The sequence below is a fragment of the Mirounga angustirostris genome, unplaced genomic scaffold, assembly GCF_029215605.1.
Source record: "Mirounga angustirostris isolate CCGP_5_RB_7025 unplaced genomic scaffold, mMirAng1.0.hap1 SCAF_9, whole genome shotgun sequence".
Lineage (NCBI taxonomy): Eukaryota > Metazoa > Chordata > Mammalia > Carnivora > Phocidae > Mirounga > Mirounga angustirostris.
In genome coordinates this window covers 41,645,349-41,663,736 of record NW_026991717.1, presented here as the reverse complement: position 1 = coordinate 41,663,736, position 18,388 = coordinate 41,645,349, and the positions used below count along the sequence as shown (strand labels likewise).

The 18,388-nt window shown below is 41.6% G+C and overlaps 2 protein-coding genes across 10 annotated transcripts in view; one reads left to right on the top strand and one right to left on the bottom strand.

The window, feature by feature from the left end:
- Window positions 1-402, bottom strand: part of LOC123861116 (cytosolic iron-sulfur assembly component 2A) — a 157,001-nt gene extending 156,599 nt beyond the window's left edge. The window contains exon 1 of one of the 5 annotated variants that reach the window (XM_064570321.1): window positions 132-402. In XM_064570321.1, the coding sequence (XP_064426391.1) occupies window positions 132-255 (124 nt within the window). In that variant the 5' untranslated portion in view covers window positions 256-402. The remainder of the gene's footprint in view (window positions 1-131) is intronic. The other 4 variants (XM_064570322.1, XM_064570324.1, XM_045899895.3 and 1 more) reach the window with 4 other exon arrangements.
- A 1,746-nt stretch (window positions 403-2,148) lies between these two features.
- SNX1 (sorting nexin 1) overlaps window positions 2,149-18,388 on the top strand; it is a 56,130-nt gene continuing 39,890 nt past the window's right edge. For all 5 annotated transcript variants that reach the window (XM_064570314.1, XM_064570316.1, XM_064570315.1 and 2 more), the window contains exons 1-2: window positions 2,149-2,373; window positions 15,369-15,477. In XM_064570314.1, coding sequence (XP_064426384.1) covers window positions 2,215-2,373; window positions 15,369-15,477 — 268 coding nt within the window. In that variant the 5' untranslated portion in view covers window positions 2,149-2,214. The remainder of the gene's footprint in view (window positions 2,374-15,368; window positions 15,478-18,388) is intronic.

Here is an 18,388-nt window from a genome sequence, read left to right as displayed (position 1 = left end):
GACAAGGCTTCCCAAGCTTCGGACGAGACCCAGCAAAAACCGGAGTCTCCACCCCCAGCCCTCAGGTGAGATCCCCGTTACCCCCACCTCCACGTACAACGCCAAACGCTGTCCTGGGTAAAATTAGTTACCATAAACCTCTAGCGCTTTTTCTTCCATGATCCGGGGCTGCCGGGCAGCTCCCCGCTCAAAGAGGCCGGAGAGCCACAGGACTCTGCTCAGCGTCCAGGAGAGCAGCCCGGACACCCGCTCCATCCTCACGCTCCGCCATCCCTGGCGACTGTCCCATCCGAGCCACCGTCTCTCAGCAGCGGGCCTCGAGATTTATCAACTTCCTGGTCTTCAAATGGGCCGAGACAAGCCTAAAGGTCCAGGAGAGCAGAAAATAGGCGGGGCCTGACAGAGTAGCGCGGAGGACCTAGGGAAGGGCCCCGCGAGGACCACAAGCCCCAGCATGCTTTGCTCGGTTTCGGCGGGACAAGAGAAAAAAAAAAAAATTCCTCCCAGCACGTGAGGAGCATTGCGTGCTGGGACCAAGGGGCAAAGAGATGTATTCTGGGATTTGTAGTCTATATCGGGTAAGAAGGGGTAGGTAACGGTCTGTTACCCGCCACTGTTTGCCTCATTCAGCGCCCTCGATAAGCTGAAAATAAATCCTGAAGAGGTAGGGGAAAGGAGATCTTTGCTGGAGGAGTGTGTGCAAAGACAGTCTACTGTTATTTCTCTGAGGGAGCCGCTTCCAGCCAGTTTTCTTACTTCCTAGTCACGCCGGAAGTGAGTTTCCGTTGCCCTGAAACGGAAGGTCCTGGAAGTCCACTGAAGTTGGCTAGGAGTCGCGGGGTTAAGAGAGGGCTTTTGATTTTCTCGCCTCAGAGGGCTCAGGCTAGCACAGCTCCCCACTACTAGCTGCATATTTCTGTCGGTCGCCTTCAGAGACAACTTAGAACGAAAGGCCTTTCCTCGTGCCCAGGATATCCAGTAGTGACATACTGGAAATCGTAATCCTAAGAAGAATGTCTTAAGTCCTCTGGTGTTCGTGGCTGTGATGAATGCCAGGAACAATGTTGATGATGTTAGTTTTATCCATCCATCCCTCCAAGTTTCAAACATTTATTGGCCACTTACTTTGCCAGACTTGGTGTATAGGCACCGAGAATACGAAGATCGGAGGCGGCCCCTGCCCTCAAACAGCTCATAGACCTGTGAGAGAACCAATCCCTGATGTTGAGGAATTTGCAATTAGAAACAAACCTTTTATCAGACTTGATTCCAAATGTCATCTCTATTGAAAAGAAAGGGTCATTTTGCTGAATTACCCTATGCTAACATATCCCGTTTATCTTTTGTTTATTGTCTGGCTGATTTAGACTTTAGGCTCACCAGACAAGTGAATAGTTTAGATCCCAGGAAAATTGTGTTCAGAATTTATGAATTTCCCTGCCATCTGTTCCACTCCACTCCACAGCAATGAAGAGGATAACCCCAACTTCCTTGTAACTTTGGTTACAAGGCCTCACCCCCTTGAGGCCTCCCTACATTTCCAAGCATAACTGATGCCCTCTTTCATTGTGCTCCCAGAACACATCATAGCACTGAACACGTTGAATTTGTTCATTTGCATGCCTGTCTCCCTCAAGTGCCTAGTGGGTCAGGAGCTTATTTCTGTATTCAAACGCATGGTAGGGTGCCAGGCACACAGTAGATGTTCTATATATTTCTTGAATGAATTAACTAAATGTCGTCCAAAGAATAAATGGTGAAACTTTGCTGCCGCCTGTTGAGAGACCTCAAAAATATTTACTGAATCTCAATGAGAGCATTGGCATAGGTAGGTAGCATGTAGAGGAGTTTTCAAACTCCTTTATTCGAACATCTTCTTAAGAAGGCTGTTGGCTAAAGCTATCCAGAACAGAAAGGGCCCTAGGAATCTGAGCAGCCCCTACCTAGCTCTTCCTTTTCCGCCCCACTCCCCCCTTGGTTAAGAGCTCAGCGTCGCGAAGCCGGGTTCGGATTTGTTGGGTAGGAGCTTTGGGCCGGAGCGTTGGACCGCCCTGCCCCGCCCCCAGCGGCCGGGCCCCGCCCCCGAGCCCCCGCCCTGTGCGTCCCGCGGGGTTGGTCACGACGATCCCACTCCTCGTTCCTTTGGAACGTTTTGCTCGCGGCGCTATCTCTCTATAAAGTTGTTGTTGCGGCTTCCGCCGCGGGTGGAGGAAGATGGCGTCGGGTGGTGGTGGCTGTAGCGCTGCGGAAAGACTCCCTCCGCCTTTCCCCGGCCTGGAGCGGGAGTCCGAGGGGGCGGCCGGGGGGTCAGAACCCGAGGCTGGGGACAGCGACACCGAGGGGGAGGATATTTTCACCGGCGCCACGGCGGCCGTGAGTTCGCACCCTTCGGGGCGGCCGGCGGGCGGGCGGGCGCCCGAGAAGGGAAGAGAGGCCAAGCGACGGTCGAGGAAGCTGGGCAGAATGGGCCCGGCGGGGCCCGGCGAGACCCTGCGTTGGTGACGGTAGTCGCGGCTTGAGAGCCCTTAATGGGTACCAAGATGTTAGGGGCCCGACTCCCAGGTCCCGGGGGCAGACGGTGAGGAGCGAGGGGTGTGGTGGCTTCTCCACCCAGGTCCCTGACAGCGAAGAGATGCCCAGGCCGGCATTTGGCCCTGCCGTGTGGTGACCCCAAGGACCCACGGGATTGTTTTGTGGTCGTTTCCTGGCGGCCTGATTTAATAGGTCAAGATAAGGAAATGGGATGCAGACTTTTCTTTCCTTAACCTTACTGCTCCTAGGATCAGTAGTGTTATCTGGAGTGGCTCAGGACCTTGACCCGCCCACAAATCCTTTCATTAGCTCAAAACTTACCGTTAATTACCAACGGCTCATTGTGGATCTAGTTTGTAAGGGTTACGTTGACTCCTCTGATCTCTAAGGAAAATCCTGCCAGAAGTCGGTTGAAAAGAAGGCCCTGCCAGATAAATCACTACATAGATGACAAGCTTTGTCCTTTTTAAAGAGCTGTATTAAAATGCCTAAGTACCTCTGTGGGCTTAAATCTCTAAATGTGAGGAGGAAACAGTGTTTCCCTTAATAATATCCAGGTTTCTAATAAGAGGTGTTGGGGGAGAAACTGATCTTTATATGTAGAATGTGAAAATCAATCAGTTCTGGAACCAGTGGAGATGTTTTGGGTTGTTTTATAAGAATACTGACTCACACGACTTGGTACAGTTCGTTCCAGGTTGAAAACTTCAGTGCTAGGTCTGTGAATTTATGTACTCTTCTATCTCGGATAATACTTCTCTTTGTAGTACCTATTTCAGTATATAAGTGACTAAATAAGACAGCTTGAAATTCTTTATGTAGCATGTGTCTGAAAAAGGTTGAGGCTTGTTTCATTTATGTCAGAAAGCGGCTAAGTTTCTAGGAAATATCTTTGGTGACATCTTTAGAATTTTCCCTGTACTGTATTCGGGAATGGAATTCATAATCCTAGCCCAAAAAGTACTTGTTGATGCTAATATAACGGCTTAAAACGGTCTAATGAAGTCTCTCTTATTCTAAGAAATAACTCTTGCTGCTAATTTAGTCTTTCTGTATCTCACTTAAAACAAATTTTTGGTCTTTTCCTTTGGTAATTCTCCCATAAGTCATGGAGAAGAGCTACTGTTAATAACTACTGGGATGAAAAAAAAAATAACTACTGGGATGGTAGTTATTCAGACCAAATATCTGAAAATAGACACTCTGACATTGAAAGTGATTGGTGACGTAGGCAAATGATGATTTATTTTCAAAAAGGGCCCTGAAAGGGTGAGGAGTTTTCTAGAGTTTTCTAAAAGAAGTTGAAGAGGCTGTGACTTGATTGATCTCAGATTACTTTACGGAGGCATCAGTACTTCTCTCTTATAAGACTGTGTGGAAGTACTTCGCCTAATTTCCAACCAAAGAGAGGAGGAAGGAGTCAGAATGAACTTGTTCTACCACAGAAAGCGTAATTATTTTTAGTTAGATTTTGATCCAGGAAAATTGAGTTGCTGGGGAAACTAAAATGCCACCTGTAAGCCATTTTTTGAGCTGCCTGTTCTGATGTTAATCTTCAGGAAGCCAAGACTCCAATATTTCTCACTAGTTAAACTGTGAATTTCTTGTTTAAAAGCCACTGAATACAAATTATATTCCAATAAATGTTTTAGTTGTGAGCCTGTGTAAGAAGACGGGGGATTGCAGTGCTTCTGTGTCTTAAGGAGTAACATTGAAGAATAAAATAAGAACAAGGGCCTTGAAGGCTGATTTAAATCCATCCAGGTTCTGTTACTTGGGCAAGGTACTTAATTACTCTGTATGGTTTCCTCACCTGTAAAATGTGAATAATAGCATTTACGCCCACCATTATTACGCGGATTAAATTCAAATATCTGTGAAACACTTGTGAAACACTTGAGCATTGTAAACTGTAATTACACTAAGACTCAAAGAACCCACAGAATCTAGTAATGAATTAGAAAAGTTATATTAACCCCAAAAATGGTTAATGTAGTTTATCAAAAACTAGTAATAAGATTGATTTGATTAACTAAAATTCATGAAAGTAGGCACTTAATGACTTCAGTGGCATCTTACTAAGTTTACCTTCATATTGTGTTTTGATGGGTGTTGGAGGCAGAGGGAGGGGTATTAAAAAATTGGGAAGCTGAGGCATGTAAAATTTAAAATAATTTATGGTATGCATGTAATTTCCTGGACATTGATGTAACAGCTGCTGTTGTTAATCATCCCATCTGCTCTCTTTTAGGGCCCAAGAGGCTTTGTTAATACAGTAATAAAAGTATTTATAATCAAAGGGGCGCCCATGATATGCATTTCAGAATCTACAAACCAGTTACATGAAAGGGATAGACTGGAGTTAAAAGGATTATTAAAACAAATCTGAATATTAAAAGGATTATTAAAACAAATCTGAAAGCATTGCCTTAAGATTGAAAACCAGCTGGGAAATATCTTAAGATATTTTTAGAATATATATAAATTATACATATAGATATATATAAATATATAAATTATGTTAAAAATTTTAGACTAAATGGCATACATATTTTTGTGCCTCATTTAACTTAAGTGGTCTTACTTGCATACTTACACTGAATGATAGAGTTGAAGCAAGTTCTTTATTTGCCCTCCCAGGAATTCTTATATGCCCATCTCTTTTTAGCAGTATGCCTAGATATGCCCTCTAAATGAAAGAGAACTGCAGAGGCCTTTCTCATGCTAAGAGGAAGGAGGAAAAGTGATAACCTCACTTCAGATTTTGGCCAAATCTGGTAACTACTTCTTCCGATGATCTATCAGACCAATTAGAATTTTTTCCCACTACTCTTCATCTTTAATTGAAACCATAGTAATTACAGAAATGGCTAGAAAAAATAAAATAGGGGGGCGCCTGGGTGGCTCAGTTGGTTAAGTGTCCAACTCTTGATCTCAGGATTGTGAGTTCAAGCCCCTCATTGGGCTCCACGCCCAGCGTGAAGACCACTTAAATTTAAAAAATTAAATAGAAGTAAAAAATAGAATAAAGAGGGCTCCTGGGTGGCTCAGTTGGTTAAGCGACTGCCTTCGGCTCAGGTCATGATCCTGGAGTCCCGGGATCGAGTCCCACATCGGGCTCCCTGCTCGGCAGGGAGTCTGCTTCTCCCTCTGACCCTCCTCCCTCTCATGCTCTCTGTCTCTCATTCTCTCTCTCGCAAATAAAATCTTAAAAAAACAACAAAAAACAAAACAAACAATAAAGAAGAAACAGCAGGGAACTTGAAAAGTCATATGTTGGGTGCCTGGGTGGCTCAGTGGGTTAAGTGGCTGCCTTCGGCTCAAGTCATGATCCCAGGGTCCTGAGATCATGCCCCACATCGGGCTCCCTGCTCCGCGGAGAGCCTACCTCTCCCTCTCCCTCTCCCTCTGCCTGCTGCTCTGCCTACTTGTGCTCTCTATCTCTCTGTCAAAGAAAGAAAGAAAGAGAAGTCAGATGTTGAATAGTCATTGATTAATAAAGACTTATTTACATATTCTCACTGGTGTTTAAGACAAAAGAATAATATAACTTTTATTGGTATTCAGAAGTCATGGGTAGCAAGTGGCTTCTGATTGACAGTGTTTTATAAACTACGGGAATTATATAAATGTAAGTTGTGTATTAACATTTAGACAGGAAAGGACATGTTATTTTTAGAATCCAGCCTACATATGTGATCAATATAACATGTATCCTGAGGGAGAATAAATCAGGTTTTCTTTATTGTGGTATAAAACAAAACAAAATTTACCATCGTAAACTTTCTTAATTTTACTGTTCAGTAATGTTAAGTATACTCACATTTTTATGCAACAGATGTCCAGAACTTTTTCGTCTTGGAATTCTGAAACTCAGTACCCATTAAATAACAGCTTCCCTTTTCCCCTCCCCCAAGCCCCTGGTAACCGCCATTCTACTTTCTGTTTCTGTGAATTTGACTAGTTTAGATGACCTCACGTAAGTGAGATCATGCAGAATTTGTCCTTTTGTATCTGGCTTATTTCACTTAGCAAAATGTCCTCAGAGTTCATCCGTATTCTAGTATTCATCAGAATTTCCTTCCTTTTTAAAGCTGCATAATATTCCATTGTGTGTATATACCACATTTTGTTTACTCATTCCTCAGTGGACATTTGGGTTGCTTCTACCTCTTGGCTCTTGTGAATAGTGCTGCCATGAACTCGGGTGTGTAAATATTTTTTCAAAACTCTTCTTTCAGTTCTTTTAGTTACATACCCAGAGGTGGGATTGCTGGATCATATCAGAGTTCTGTTTTTAATTTTTTGAGGAATTTCCCTATTTTTCATTTGCACTGTGTTACAATCCCAAGACCAGTTTATTTCCTTTTGTGTGCTTATAGGATAACTTATTTAGATCTGGATAGAATTTGGTAATTTTATTAAAAGCCCTAAAGAGATTAATAGTTTAGCTGGCTAATATTTTAATTCTGTTGTGCAAAATGCATGGTGGCTGTTCCCAAGGATATAACATGTCCTCAGTAAGTTTTTTGATAATATACCTTCTCTATTTTTTTTTAATTATTCATTTGACAGAGAGCACGAGTGGTGGGGGGAGGGACAGAGGGAGAAGCAGACTCCCCGCTGTGCAGGGAGCCTGATGCAGGCACATTAGGTGGTCAGATCTGGTCTTAAAAGATTAGTAGTTGGGCACCTGGGTGGCTCAGTCGGTTAAGTGTCTGCCTTTGGCTCAGGTCATGATCTCAGGGTCCTGGAATCAAGCCCTGCATTGAGTGGGGCTCCTTGCTTAGTGGCGAGTCTGCTGCTCCTTTCTCCTTCTTCCCCTGCCCCTTCCTACCCACCCACCCCCACCATGCTCTTGCATGCAGGCACGCTCAGGCTGTCTCCCTCTCTAATAAATAAAATCTCAAAAAAGATAGTAGTTGAAATTCCTCATTTTTCACACAGGTCTGATACATATGTTCTTGAAAAAGTCAGCAACTGCTGTTATATCCAAAGATTCATTTTAATGCTCAGCTCAAATTGTAAACCAGTTTCACTTCTAGTAAGTTTAGGTTTTCTTTTCTTGAAGTACATAGAATCATTAATTTCTTGATCATAGAATTGTACTAGCAGTTAATCTAGCTTTCAGGGTTATGCAGGAAAAGCTAACAGAATTAGTCACAAAGCACTTTTGGAGGTAGAGGGATGAGAAAAGACTTAAAGATGACTAATAAGAACTCAAAAATTTATTTAAAATTAGAGTTTGGGGGGCACCTGGGTGGCTCAGATGGTTAAGCGTCTGCCTTCGGCTCAGGTCATGATCCCAGGGTCCTGGGATCAAGTCCCGCATCGGGCTCCCTGCTCCTTGGGAGCCTGCTTCTCCCTCTGCTTCTCTCTCTCTCTCTCTCTCTGTCTCTCATGAATAAATAAATAAAATCTTTAAAAAAAAATAAAAATAAAAATAAAATTAGAGTTTGGGGCTTATAGGAGAAGCAATAAAGTCAGATTTCTGGTTTCTGTAGGGAGTTGCTGCTCTTTGCTTTTTCAGGTGTTAGGGTAGTTCTGATGACTTAGCCATTTGTGATTTGTTTGGTTGGGAGGAGAGAGAGGAAAAAGAACACTCTAATTTTTCTTGGTCCTCAAAGCTTCTCAGCCCTCTTGAGTAACTGTTGGCATAAATAAATCAGGAGTAGTTCATAGTTAGTAGAGCAAGTAACCATAAGTATCTCATCTCCAGGAAAAGCCTGTTGCTCAACTTTTTCTGGCTTATTCTCTTGCTTAGTCAAGTGGACAGCTGGGGCTTCATTCTGCTTTCAGAGCAGATTTGAACTGGGTTTGCTTTTTCAAAATGGAAGTTAATGCACTCATTAGAACTCTGATCCTTCTGCAGTTTTCTGGGCCCTTCTAAGTTATATTAGTTTGAAACCCAAAAAGTTTAGTAGGGAAATTACATCATAGAATTCAGTAGATTGTAGGTAAATTTTGGTAGACCATGGTATGACCTTTCACTTTGAAGTCTCTCATTTCCCCCACCCTTCCAGCTTCCCCTTTTCTATTTTCATTAGTCTTAGAGGGACTAGCCTAGAGGTTCTTGACCTTTTTGTGTCACGGACCCATTAGCAGTCCAGTGAAGCCTATGGATCCATTCTCAGAATGTTTTTACGTGTATAAAATACATAAGATTACAAGGAAACCAATTACACAGAAATGCAGTTAGCAAAACATTAAAACAATTTTTATGTTTGTAATATGTGCTTTTTAATGCTTTACCTGGTAAGATCTGGGATAGTTATAACTACCATAATTTTTTTAAAAAATAGAGATGACTGTAAATGATATTTTGAGAACTGTAACAATTGTTATGTCAAATAAAAATATCTGATTTCTGTTATAGTGTCAAATACTGCTATTACTGTTGTGGTTTGTTGGCTATCTTTGTAATTGAAAAAAATGCTGAATTTCAGTTAGAAATCAGTGAAAATGAAATTGTAACTTTATTGCCATCTAAGTTCCTAGACACCTCCTGAATTCCATGTCTCATGGACCCCAGGATAGTAACACCTACTTGAACTCCTTTAGCTGTGAAGGGGGGTAAAATTGTGAAGTCCTTTGGGTTAACCGAATATTTAACCAGTTCGTAGAGTAAGATGCACCCTATTCCCAAATCTAATGGACACTAAATTCCATTCTGCCAAGCGCAGAAGCTTTTAGTGCATCTGTTCCATTTTTGAAACTGGCGGTGGCATGGGAAAGGAGTCACTGCCTGTGGTAAGTAAAATAATTGCCCCCTCCCTAAGATATCCACCTCCTAATCCCAGAAGCTGTGAATGTATTAGGTTACAAAGCAAAGGAGGATTAAGGTTGAAGATGGAATTAAGGTTCCTAATCAGTTGACCTTAAGGTAGAGAAATTAGCCTGGGTTATCTGAGTGAGCCCAGTGTAATCACAAGGATCCTTTAAAAACGGAAGAGTGTCAGAGAGTGACTGTGGAAATGAGTACCCACAGAAGAAAGGCACAGAGAGATGCGACATTGTTGGTTTTGAAAATGGAGGAAGTAGGCCATGAGCCAAGAAATGTGGATCACTTTTAAAAGCTAGAAGATCAAAGCAACAGATTCTCCCATAGAACCTCCACAAAGGAACATAGCCATGGTGACACATTGATTTTAGCCCAGTGAGACCTGTATTAACTTCTACAGAATTTTTAGATAATACATTTGCATTGTTTAAGCTGTTAAATTTGTGATCATTTTGTGTTGTGTTAGCGATAGAAAGTGAATACACGGGCGCCTGGGTGGCTCAGTTGGTTGAGCGACTGCCTTCGGCTCAGGTCACGATCCTGGAGTCCCGGGATCGAGTCCCGCATCGGGCTCCCTGCTCAGCAGGGAGTCTGCTTCTCCCTCTGACCCTCCCCCCTTTCATGCTCTCTCTCTATCTCATTCTCTCTCAAATAAATAAATAAAATCTTTAAAAAAAAAAAAGAAAGAAAGAAAGTGAATACACCACCCCACTTAGCTTATTTTTCCGTAGAAGTAAACGTGGCAAATAGAACAGTATTTCATGTCAAGGTCTTCCAGGGTGATTTTTAAAGACTTTGTGACTGCCCTGTTATCTAGGTATAACTTCTGGGCATGACTTTTTCCTAATTGTCCTTGCCTTATTACATTAGTATGATAACAATTCTGTAGCTCTGTCTTGCCTTACTAAATTATATTAATTTTTCGCCAGAAGGTGAGTACCCTAGTTCTCCAGAAGCACAGTGTTACCTTAGCTTTTAATTTGGATTCACTGTCTAAATGCAGTTGAGAATTTTAACAGTACTACCCTTTTGAGGTCCCTTGAATAATGCAAGCATTCTGCATAGAGCAAAGAGCAGTTGAGCAACATAAGGAAGAGAATCACAACTCAATAACTAAAGGGAAGTTACGCAGAATCACAGTGTACTTTTCAGGACTAAATGGGTATGTTCAGCTATGAGGGATAGCAAACCCAAGTCTGTCCTTCCCTGAGCTAAGAACATTGCGTTAGTGGCCTGGCCTCATGGTTTGGGGCTCGTAATTGGTGGAGAATACCTGTTTGCTCTTAACACAAGTGCTCTCTTGCTGTAGCTCGCTCTAGTGCCTCTCTGAGAGTTAGATTAGGCAGTCTGTGTGCCTTGTAATTATAAACAGAAATACTTGAACTTTTAAGCAGGCTTATCAGTGGAACCACCTGCTAGAATTAACAGCCAAAAGGAGTCAGCAAGGGTTGGATATCCTAGCCTAGGACTCTGTCACTAAAGAAAGTATGCCTCCGTTATTTCAGAAAAGGGGGCAGGAGAAGGTGGCGGGATAGGGGGAAGTAGGCAGGGCTATAATTTGCTTTACTAACTATATCACAAACTTACTGTTTTCATCATAGAAAATAGTTTTATCTGTTGCCTAGAAATTTAGCTCCCTTTAAATAGATGGATAGTTTTGTGATGTACTGGCGATTCAGAGATTTTTTTAAATATGAATTATAAGCTAAGGTTGTTTTTAGTATTGATTCTGCAGCTCAGTATAATCAGTGTGCCTCTTCCTTTCCCCCAGAATGAGTCCTCCCTGAAATTTAACTGTTGACTTAAAATTAGCTTTTTATTTTTTACTTTTTTAAGTAGGCGCCACACCTAGCATGGCGACAACCCTGAGATCAAGACCTGAAGTGAGATCAAGAGTCAGACGCTTAACCAACTGAGCTGCCCAGGTGCCCCCAAATTAGCTTTTTAATATAAATTAATAATACTGATTAATTTTTTTAATCTTGGGCAAAACATACAAAATGTGTTATAAAGCCCAGATAAGTATTTATTTTGATGATAAGCTATTGTTATAGACTCTAGTCTCATGGAAGACTTGTTTTCTATTAACAGTTTTGTGTGAATATAGGATACTTTGTCCATTTCTTATATGTAAAAATAGTTATCAGGGGTGCCTAGGTGGCTCAGTCGGTTGGGCATCTGCCTTCGGCTCAGGTCATGGTCTCAGGGTCCTGGGATCAAGCCCTGTGTCAGGCTCCCTGCTCAGCGGCGAGTCTGCTTCTCCCTCTCCCTCTGTGATCTCTCTCGCTCTCGCTCTCGAATAAATAAAAATCTTTAAAAAAAAATAGTTCTCAGCTTTTACCGAATCTGATTTTAAGTAAAACTTGAGAATGTTATGCCTCAAAGACCAATTGTGTGATGGGTACTTCCCAGCCTAAAGATATAAGCTTAGCTTGTCCAATGCTAATCCAAATTATTCATCTGAAAATAAATTTGGTAAGGCCCCAAATAAAACAGATGTGAAAAGAGATAAAGTTGGGGAGGGGTACTGTACAATATGCCTGAGAGAGCATTATGTAAGAAACTTAGATAAACTTAGGTATACTTATGCAAGGAAAGTGTACATCTAAGTGCTGACTTAGCTTAGAAAAATGAGCAAAGGACATCAAGACAAGTCACAGGGGTTCAAATGGCCAGTAAACATGTGGAAACAAGACTTTTTACCAGTCAACCTGGCAAAGATTTTTTAAAATAAAGAATTTGGGGTACCTGCCTGGCTCAGTCAAGCACGTGACTCTTGATCACAGGGTTGTAAATTCAAGCCCCATGTTGGGTGTAGAGATTACTTAAAAATCTTGAAGAAGAAAAGAGAATGCTTAATGTTACTGTGGGTGCAGCACTCTTACATATTGGGGGTGGGGGGTGTAAATCGGTGGTCTTTCTGGAAGTTAGCGGAGGCTTTAAAATTTTATGTCCAATAATTCTACTTAAGAATCTATCCCAAGGAAATACTCAGATGTGGACTTATATATAGGGATGAACATCATAGCATCATTTGTGATGATAAAAACCTGGAAACTGTAAATATCCATCTTTAGGGAGATGACTGTGTTGTGGTGTACCCATACAATAGTTAAATCACCAGAAGTGCGATTTTTGTCCAACTCTTTTTTTTAAGATTTATTTATTTATTTATTTGAAAGAGAGAGAATGAGAGAGAGAGCACATGAGAGGGGAGAGGGTCACAGGGAGAAGCAGACTCCCCGCTGAGCAGGGAGCCCGATGCGGGGCTCGATCCCGGGACTCCAGGATCATGACCTGAGCCAAAGGCAGTTGCTTAACCAACTGAGCCACCCAGGCGCCCCTGTCCAACTCTTGATGACATGAAAAAAAGGCTTAGATGGTGGTGGTGGGGGGGGAACAGAATACAACGCTTTATACACATAGAAGATTAATTTTGTAAAAGAACTACAGAGGAAAGAACAGAGGAAGAATAAATACAGTAATCAGTCTAACTATCTTCAGCTTTCTATGAACTCAGCCATGAATACTTTGATCTGGGGGTTGGAATCCCAGAGTACATCTGAGGAGCAGTCTTCTGTTCTCACATGTAGTTGTTACCTAGCATACTAGGTATGGGAGCACACATCTTTGTTTTCATCACAGTTCTAGTCAAGCAACTTTTGCTTTTGTTTAGGATTATTTATTTATTTGAGAGAGAGAGTTCACGCACACAGAAGAAGAGGGAGAAGCAGACTCCCCACTGAGCAGGGAGCCCGATGCGGGGCTCAATCCTAGGACCCTGGGATCACGATCTGAACCGAAGGCAGACACTTAACAGACTGAACCACCCAGGCGCCCCTTCATCAAGCAACTTACAGTTTGGGCTTGAAGGGGATCTGGTAGAAGAAGAGATAGGTAGCCATGCTCTAGTAGTCTTTGGAGTATCCCATCCATCTGGGTCTGTCTCTTCTGATTATTATAAGGAAAGGCAGGCTGCTGTTATCTTAGTCTTCAAACTTCCAAGTTTAGATGATGAAACAGAAATGGATAGTTGGCTTTATTCATCTCCATATCACAAGAATGGGTCCTTCTAGGTATTTTTTTTTTTTAAATGGCTAAATTCTAACCTGTGCCTTTCCTGTTGCTTTAGTCTCCCTGGTGAGCTACTAGTAAATTACAGTTGATTATATATATATATATAATGATATATATATATCATTAATGTGTTTTGGGTTTTAATCTCTCCTGGATCTCCATTTGGAGATAACTGGTATCAGTGAGAATTGAATTAAATCATATAGCTTTTTGTGAGATCCCCATACTGTCCAAGAGCACAAGAGAATGTATAGAAAAGAAATATGTGTGTGTAGGAAGGTAGTTGGCAATATATGAGGCAAAAGGGAGATGTGGGTTTTGGTTTTGCCCTGTTATTTGTTGTCTTTATCTCTGTAGTAATTTTGTTGTTGTTGAAGATTGTGGAAGCACCTAGAAAACAGGATCACTGTCTCTGAGTTGGTATAACATTTAAGCATATATATTTAAGTATGAAAATATTTAAGTATTCATTAAGCTTTATTAGCATAGAAAAGTTCCAGTAGGGGCATTGTTTGTTAATATAAATTCTACATATTGGTAGCAGTTTCTTTCCCTAAGGGTGGCCCCAGTATTGGGATGGAACTGTTTGCATGGCAAATTCAGAATACCCAATAGATCTGTCATTTTACTTTGTTCTTTTGGGTCAGAAAAGACCTGTTTCTGAGAACAAACTCCCTCAAATTTGTTAAGGAAATGTTTCATAAAAGATTCCTTAAGTCAGGTCATTTAACTGATTTGGCCTTGGGGTTCGACTTCAAAACCCTGCAATACCACACCATGGCTTTTGAAGCCAGATTCCCAGCATTTTGTTCATGTTCTACACAATTCAGCTTTGTTCACTCTGGTACCGGTCTGAGGCCCCACCCGATACTTGTTTGCGGGTGATCACTGAGCTTTTGATAAAGGCCATAATTGACTGTATTTTTACCATGTGCCCACTAGGCTAAGCATGACTGGTTTTTATTCTGCTAGTCTGGCATGGGTGTGGTTGAAAATTGTGTCTGTGTAAGTTAGGAATAAAAAGATAACTTATATTTATGAACAGCATTAGATGTAAAGTGTTATACCTTCCTTTGCCTGTCAGGGGGCCAGTAATATCTACACAACTGCTTTTCTGTGAACAGTTTAGCCAAGGCCACACAGTAAGCCAGGATCAGAGCTTGAATTCTGCACTCCAGTGTGGTGTCCTGGTCATTAGAATGTGCCCCATCAGCATTTGAAAGAATAAAGGTCATCAAGTAAGAAGGAGAAATGCATTTGGACAGGTTCTTTTGAAAATTATCTGTGTGTACACATACCCATGTCAGTATCATGTGCTTTGGGGTAGGGCATTTCAGCAAGGTTATGGTGTTAGAAATTAACTCTGAAATGTATGAGTTTATTTTAGTTCTGTGATTACTTGGGCAGCACTTACATCACTAATGATGATTTGCTGCTTATTGAACTGGCTGAATCATGAGCCTGTCTTCTCTAAACACCTGTGGGTGCAACTGAGGGATGCATTGGAAGTCACTTTCTAGGGGCACCTGGATGGCTCAGTCGTTGGGCGTCTGCCTTCGGCTCAGGTCATGATCCCGGGGTCCTGGGATCGAGCCCCGCATTGGGCTCCCTGCTCAGCGGGGAGCCTGCTTCTCCCTCTCCCACTCCCCCTGCTTGTGTTCCCTCTCTCGCTGTCTGTCAAATAAATAAAAATAAAATCTTAAAAAAAAAAAGAGGGCACCTGGGTGGCTCAGTCGGGTAAGCGTCTGCCTTCAGCTCAGGTCATGATCCCAGGGTCCTGGGATCGAGCCCCGCATCGGGCTCCCTGCTCAGTGGGAAGCCTGCTTCTCCCTCTCCCACTCCCCCTGCTTGTGTTCCCTCTCTCGCTGTGTCTCTCTGTCAAATAAATAAAATATTAAAAAAAAAGAAGAAGAAGAAGTCACTTTCTAGGTTTGTTTTTAACAGTACTGTCTTATTCAGAGTATCTCTTCATTTTCAGAGTAAGCCCCAGTCTCCAGAGGGAATTGCTTCCCTCCTCACCAACAATGGCTCCAAAGAAAATGGCATCCATGAGGAACAAGACCAAGAGCCCCAGGATCTCTTTGCAGGCAAGTATGGACTCAAAACCTGTACTAGGAGTCTTCTGAGTCGCTGAATTAAACAAGCAAGATCTATACTGGAAACATAACTCTGTAAGGATACCATTGTGGAGGATTACAAATCAAGTAGAATGTAGCCCTTGCCATCAAGATTCTGCCAGGGTTAGGGAGTAAGACCTAAACATACAGATAGAATTAGACAGGCTACTAAATAATGTAAATGTGGCAAAAAAAAAATGCTAGAAATAGTAAGTCTCAGATCTTCGTTTGAGATCAGACTAAAGTAGTGTCTTTAGATTTATGACCAAGACTCATAGTAAGAATTACATTTTGTCACAATCCAAAATATATGCATACTTATATAAAACTGAAACAAAAATGTTAAGTGACTTGCCCTTACTACTTTCAATACAATCTGAAATATCCTATTGTTTCTCCGTTTTTTTAATGCTATTTACAACCAGTTGAATTGATTTCACAGTTTACCAATGAGCCACGTCCTGCAGTTTGATTAAGACTAGGACAGAGTGGGGTTTCTTAACCTTGGCACTATTAACATTTTGGGCCCAATAATTTTTTTGTTGAGAGGGCTTCCCTATTCTCAACAGGGGGTGATTTTGCCCCCCAGAAGACACTTGGCAACAGTGAGAGACATTTTTGGTTGTCACACCTGATTGTGCTATTGGTATCTGGTGGATAAAGGCTATAAATGCTGCTAACCACCCTACAATACACAAGACAGCCTCTCACAAAAAAGAATTATCCAGCTCAAAATGTTAGTGCCCATATTGAGAAACTGTTCTAGAGTGCCCTTGGAAGGCTTCCTGGGGAGAAGAAGGGTTTATGTAGAAGAAAAGGAGAAAAGGTACAGATGGTTGGGCAGGGAATTCAAGGTACATTTGAGGGCCAGTCAGTAAACTTGGTGGGCCAGAGCAGGGAGTTCTCAGAGAAGCCATGGAAGATAAGACTTGAAATGTAGTTTAGGAGGATTTTAGACATCAATAATAATTACAGTTTGAATTTTCATCCTACTGTCAGCTAAGAGCCATTGGCAGTTTTGAATAAAGGAAGTGATAAGGGTAATGTTTTAAGAAGACTAATCTAATGGAATTATATAAAATGGATAGCAGTAGAGAAAAACTGGATACTTCAGAACACAATCACAAATTTGTTCAAGAATGAAATGGCAAAGACCAAAAATACGAGGAAAGGTGAAAACTTTTCAAAAGAAAAATCAACGTGGCGCCTGGATGGCTCAATCCATTAAGTGGCTTTTTTTTTTGCCTTCAGCTCAGGTCATGACCCCAGGATCCTGGGATCAGGCTCCCTGCTCAGGGGGGAGCCTGCTTCTCCCTCTCACTCTGCCCCTTCCCAGCCCCCTACTTGTGCTCTCAAGCTCTCGTGCGCTCACTTGCTTGCTCTCAAATAAATAAATAAAATCTTTTTTAAAAAATTACCTCCCTCTACCTGCTTGCCCACACGTGTGTGCACTCTTTCTCTCTCTCAAAATAATAAATAAATCTTAGAAATGCCTGTGATGAGACATTTAGTTTAGGACTTCAGTAGCTTCTCAGGTGTTTTAGATATCGATTGTGGAAATTTAAATGTTTGGGTTTTATTTTCCACATGATTAGTTCAGTGATGGAGCCCAAAGACTTCTCTATTACTCTTATCAAAAGTGTGAGGGAAAAAAGCCACTTTTTAATGTAGTTTTTGCATCTTTGTCACATGAATGTCAGGAGAAAATGCACAGTTCTTCAAAAGGCTTTTAGTAGCACTTAGTAAGTCAAAGGTTTTAAATAAGAAGTATCTCCTGTTTCATTTCCAAACCCATTTATTAACTTAATTATTTACTTAGGGCCTGCATGATCTGAATATCTTCAACATACTTCAGCTGGTTGCTTGCTCCAAAGAATCCTATCATCCTGAGATGTTTATTATGTGTACTATTTTTGTTTTGTACTCCCACACCATGGTCAGATTATCTTACCACCTCTCTTCTCTTCCTGATAGGGACCAGGTTCTAACAGTGTGGCAACCATGTTTGTAGACATGATTCACATTTAATGATTAGCACATTGATCTAGAACTTAGTCATGCCTTATAGACCCCCATCTCTGGTTTCATTTTAGCTCCAAATGAAATCTAGAAAAGAAAAATAGTCACGTCTAGGTAGCTCAGTTGGTTAAGCATCTGACTTTGGTTCAGGTCATGATCTCGTGGTCCTGGGATTGAGCACCATGTCAGGCTCCCCACTCAGCAGGGAGTCTGTTTGTCCTTCTCTGTCTTCCTCTGCCCCTGCCCCACCCCCTGCTCATGCTGTCCGTCTCTCTCAAATAAATAAATAAAGTCTTTAAAAAAAATAAAAAATAGCTTTCTCTGAACTCCCTAAGACTAAAATTGAATACCTACTGACCAGGCCAAACTCAAATAGATATTTATGTTTTTGTTTATTAAAGAAGAAAACAAAATCTTTGCTGTTTAAGTTTTGAACTTTTTTTTTTTTAAGATTTTTATTTATTTATTTGACAGAGAGAGACACAGTGAGAGGGAACACAAGCAGGGGGAGTGGGAGAGGGAGAAGCAGGCCTCCCGCAGAGCAGGGAGGCCAATGTGGGGCTCGATTCCAGGACCCTGGGATCATGACCTGAGCCAAAGGCAGACGCTTAATGACTGAGCCACCCAGGCGCCCCTATAATCTTTTTTGATACAAAGAAATTAACAATTTTTATAGTAACAAAAACATAAATATCTCAACTGAGATTTTCCCAGATAGACAAAGGTGGCTTTTAAGCATGATTTTCTTAAAACTATTTTTATTAGAAAGATTTTCAGATATTACAACATCTTTTTATCCCCTTTGGACAGCATGTATCAGATATAATCTTTGGGGCGCCTGGGTGGCTCAGATGGTTAAGCA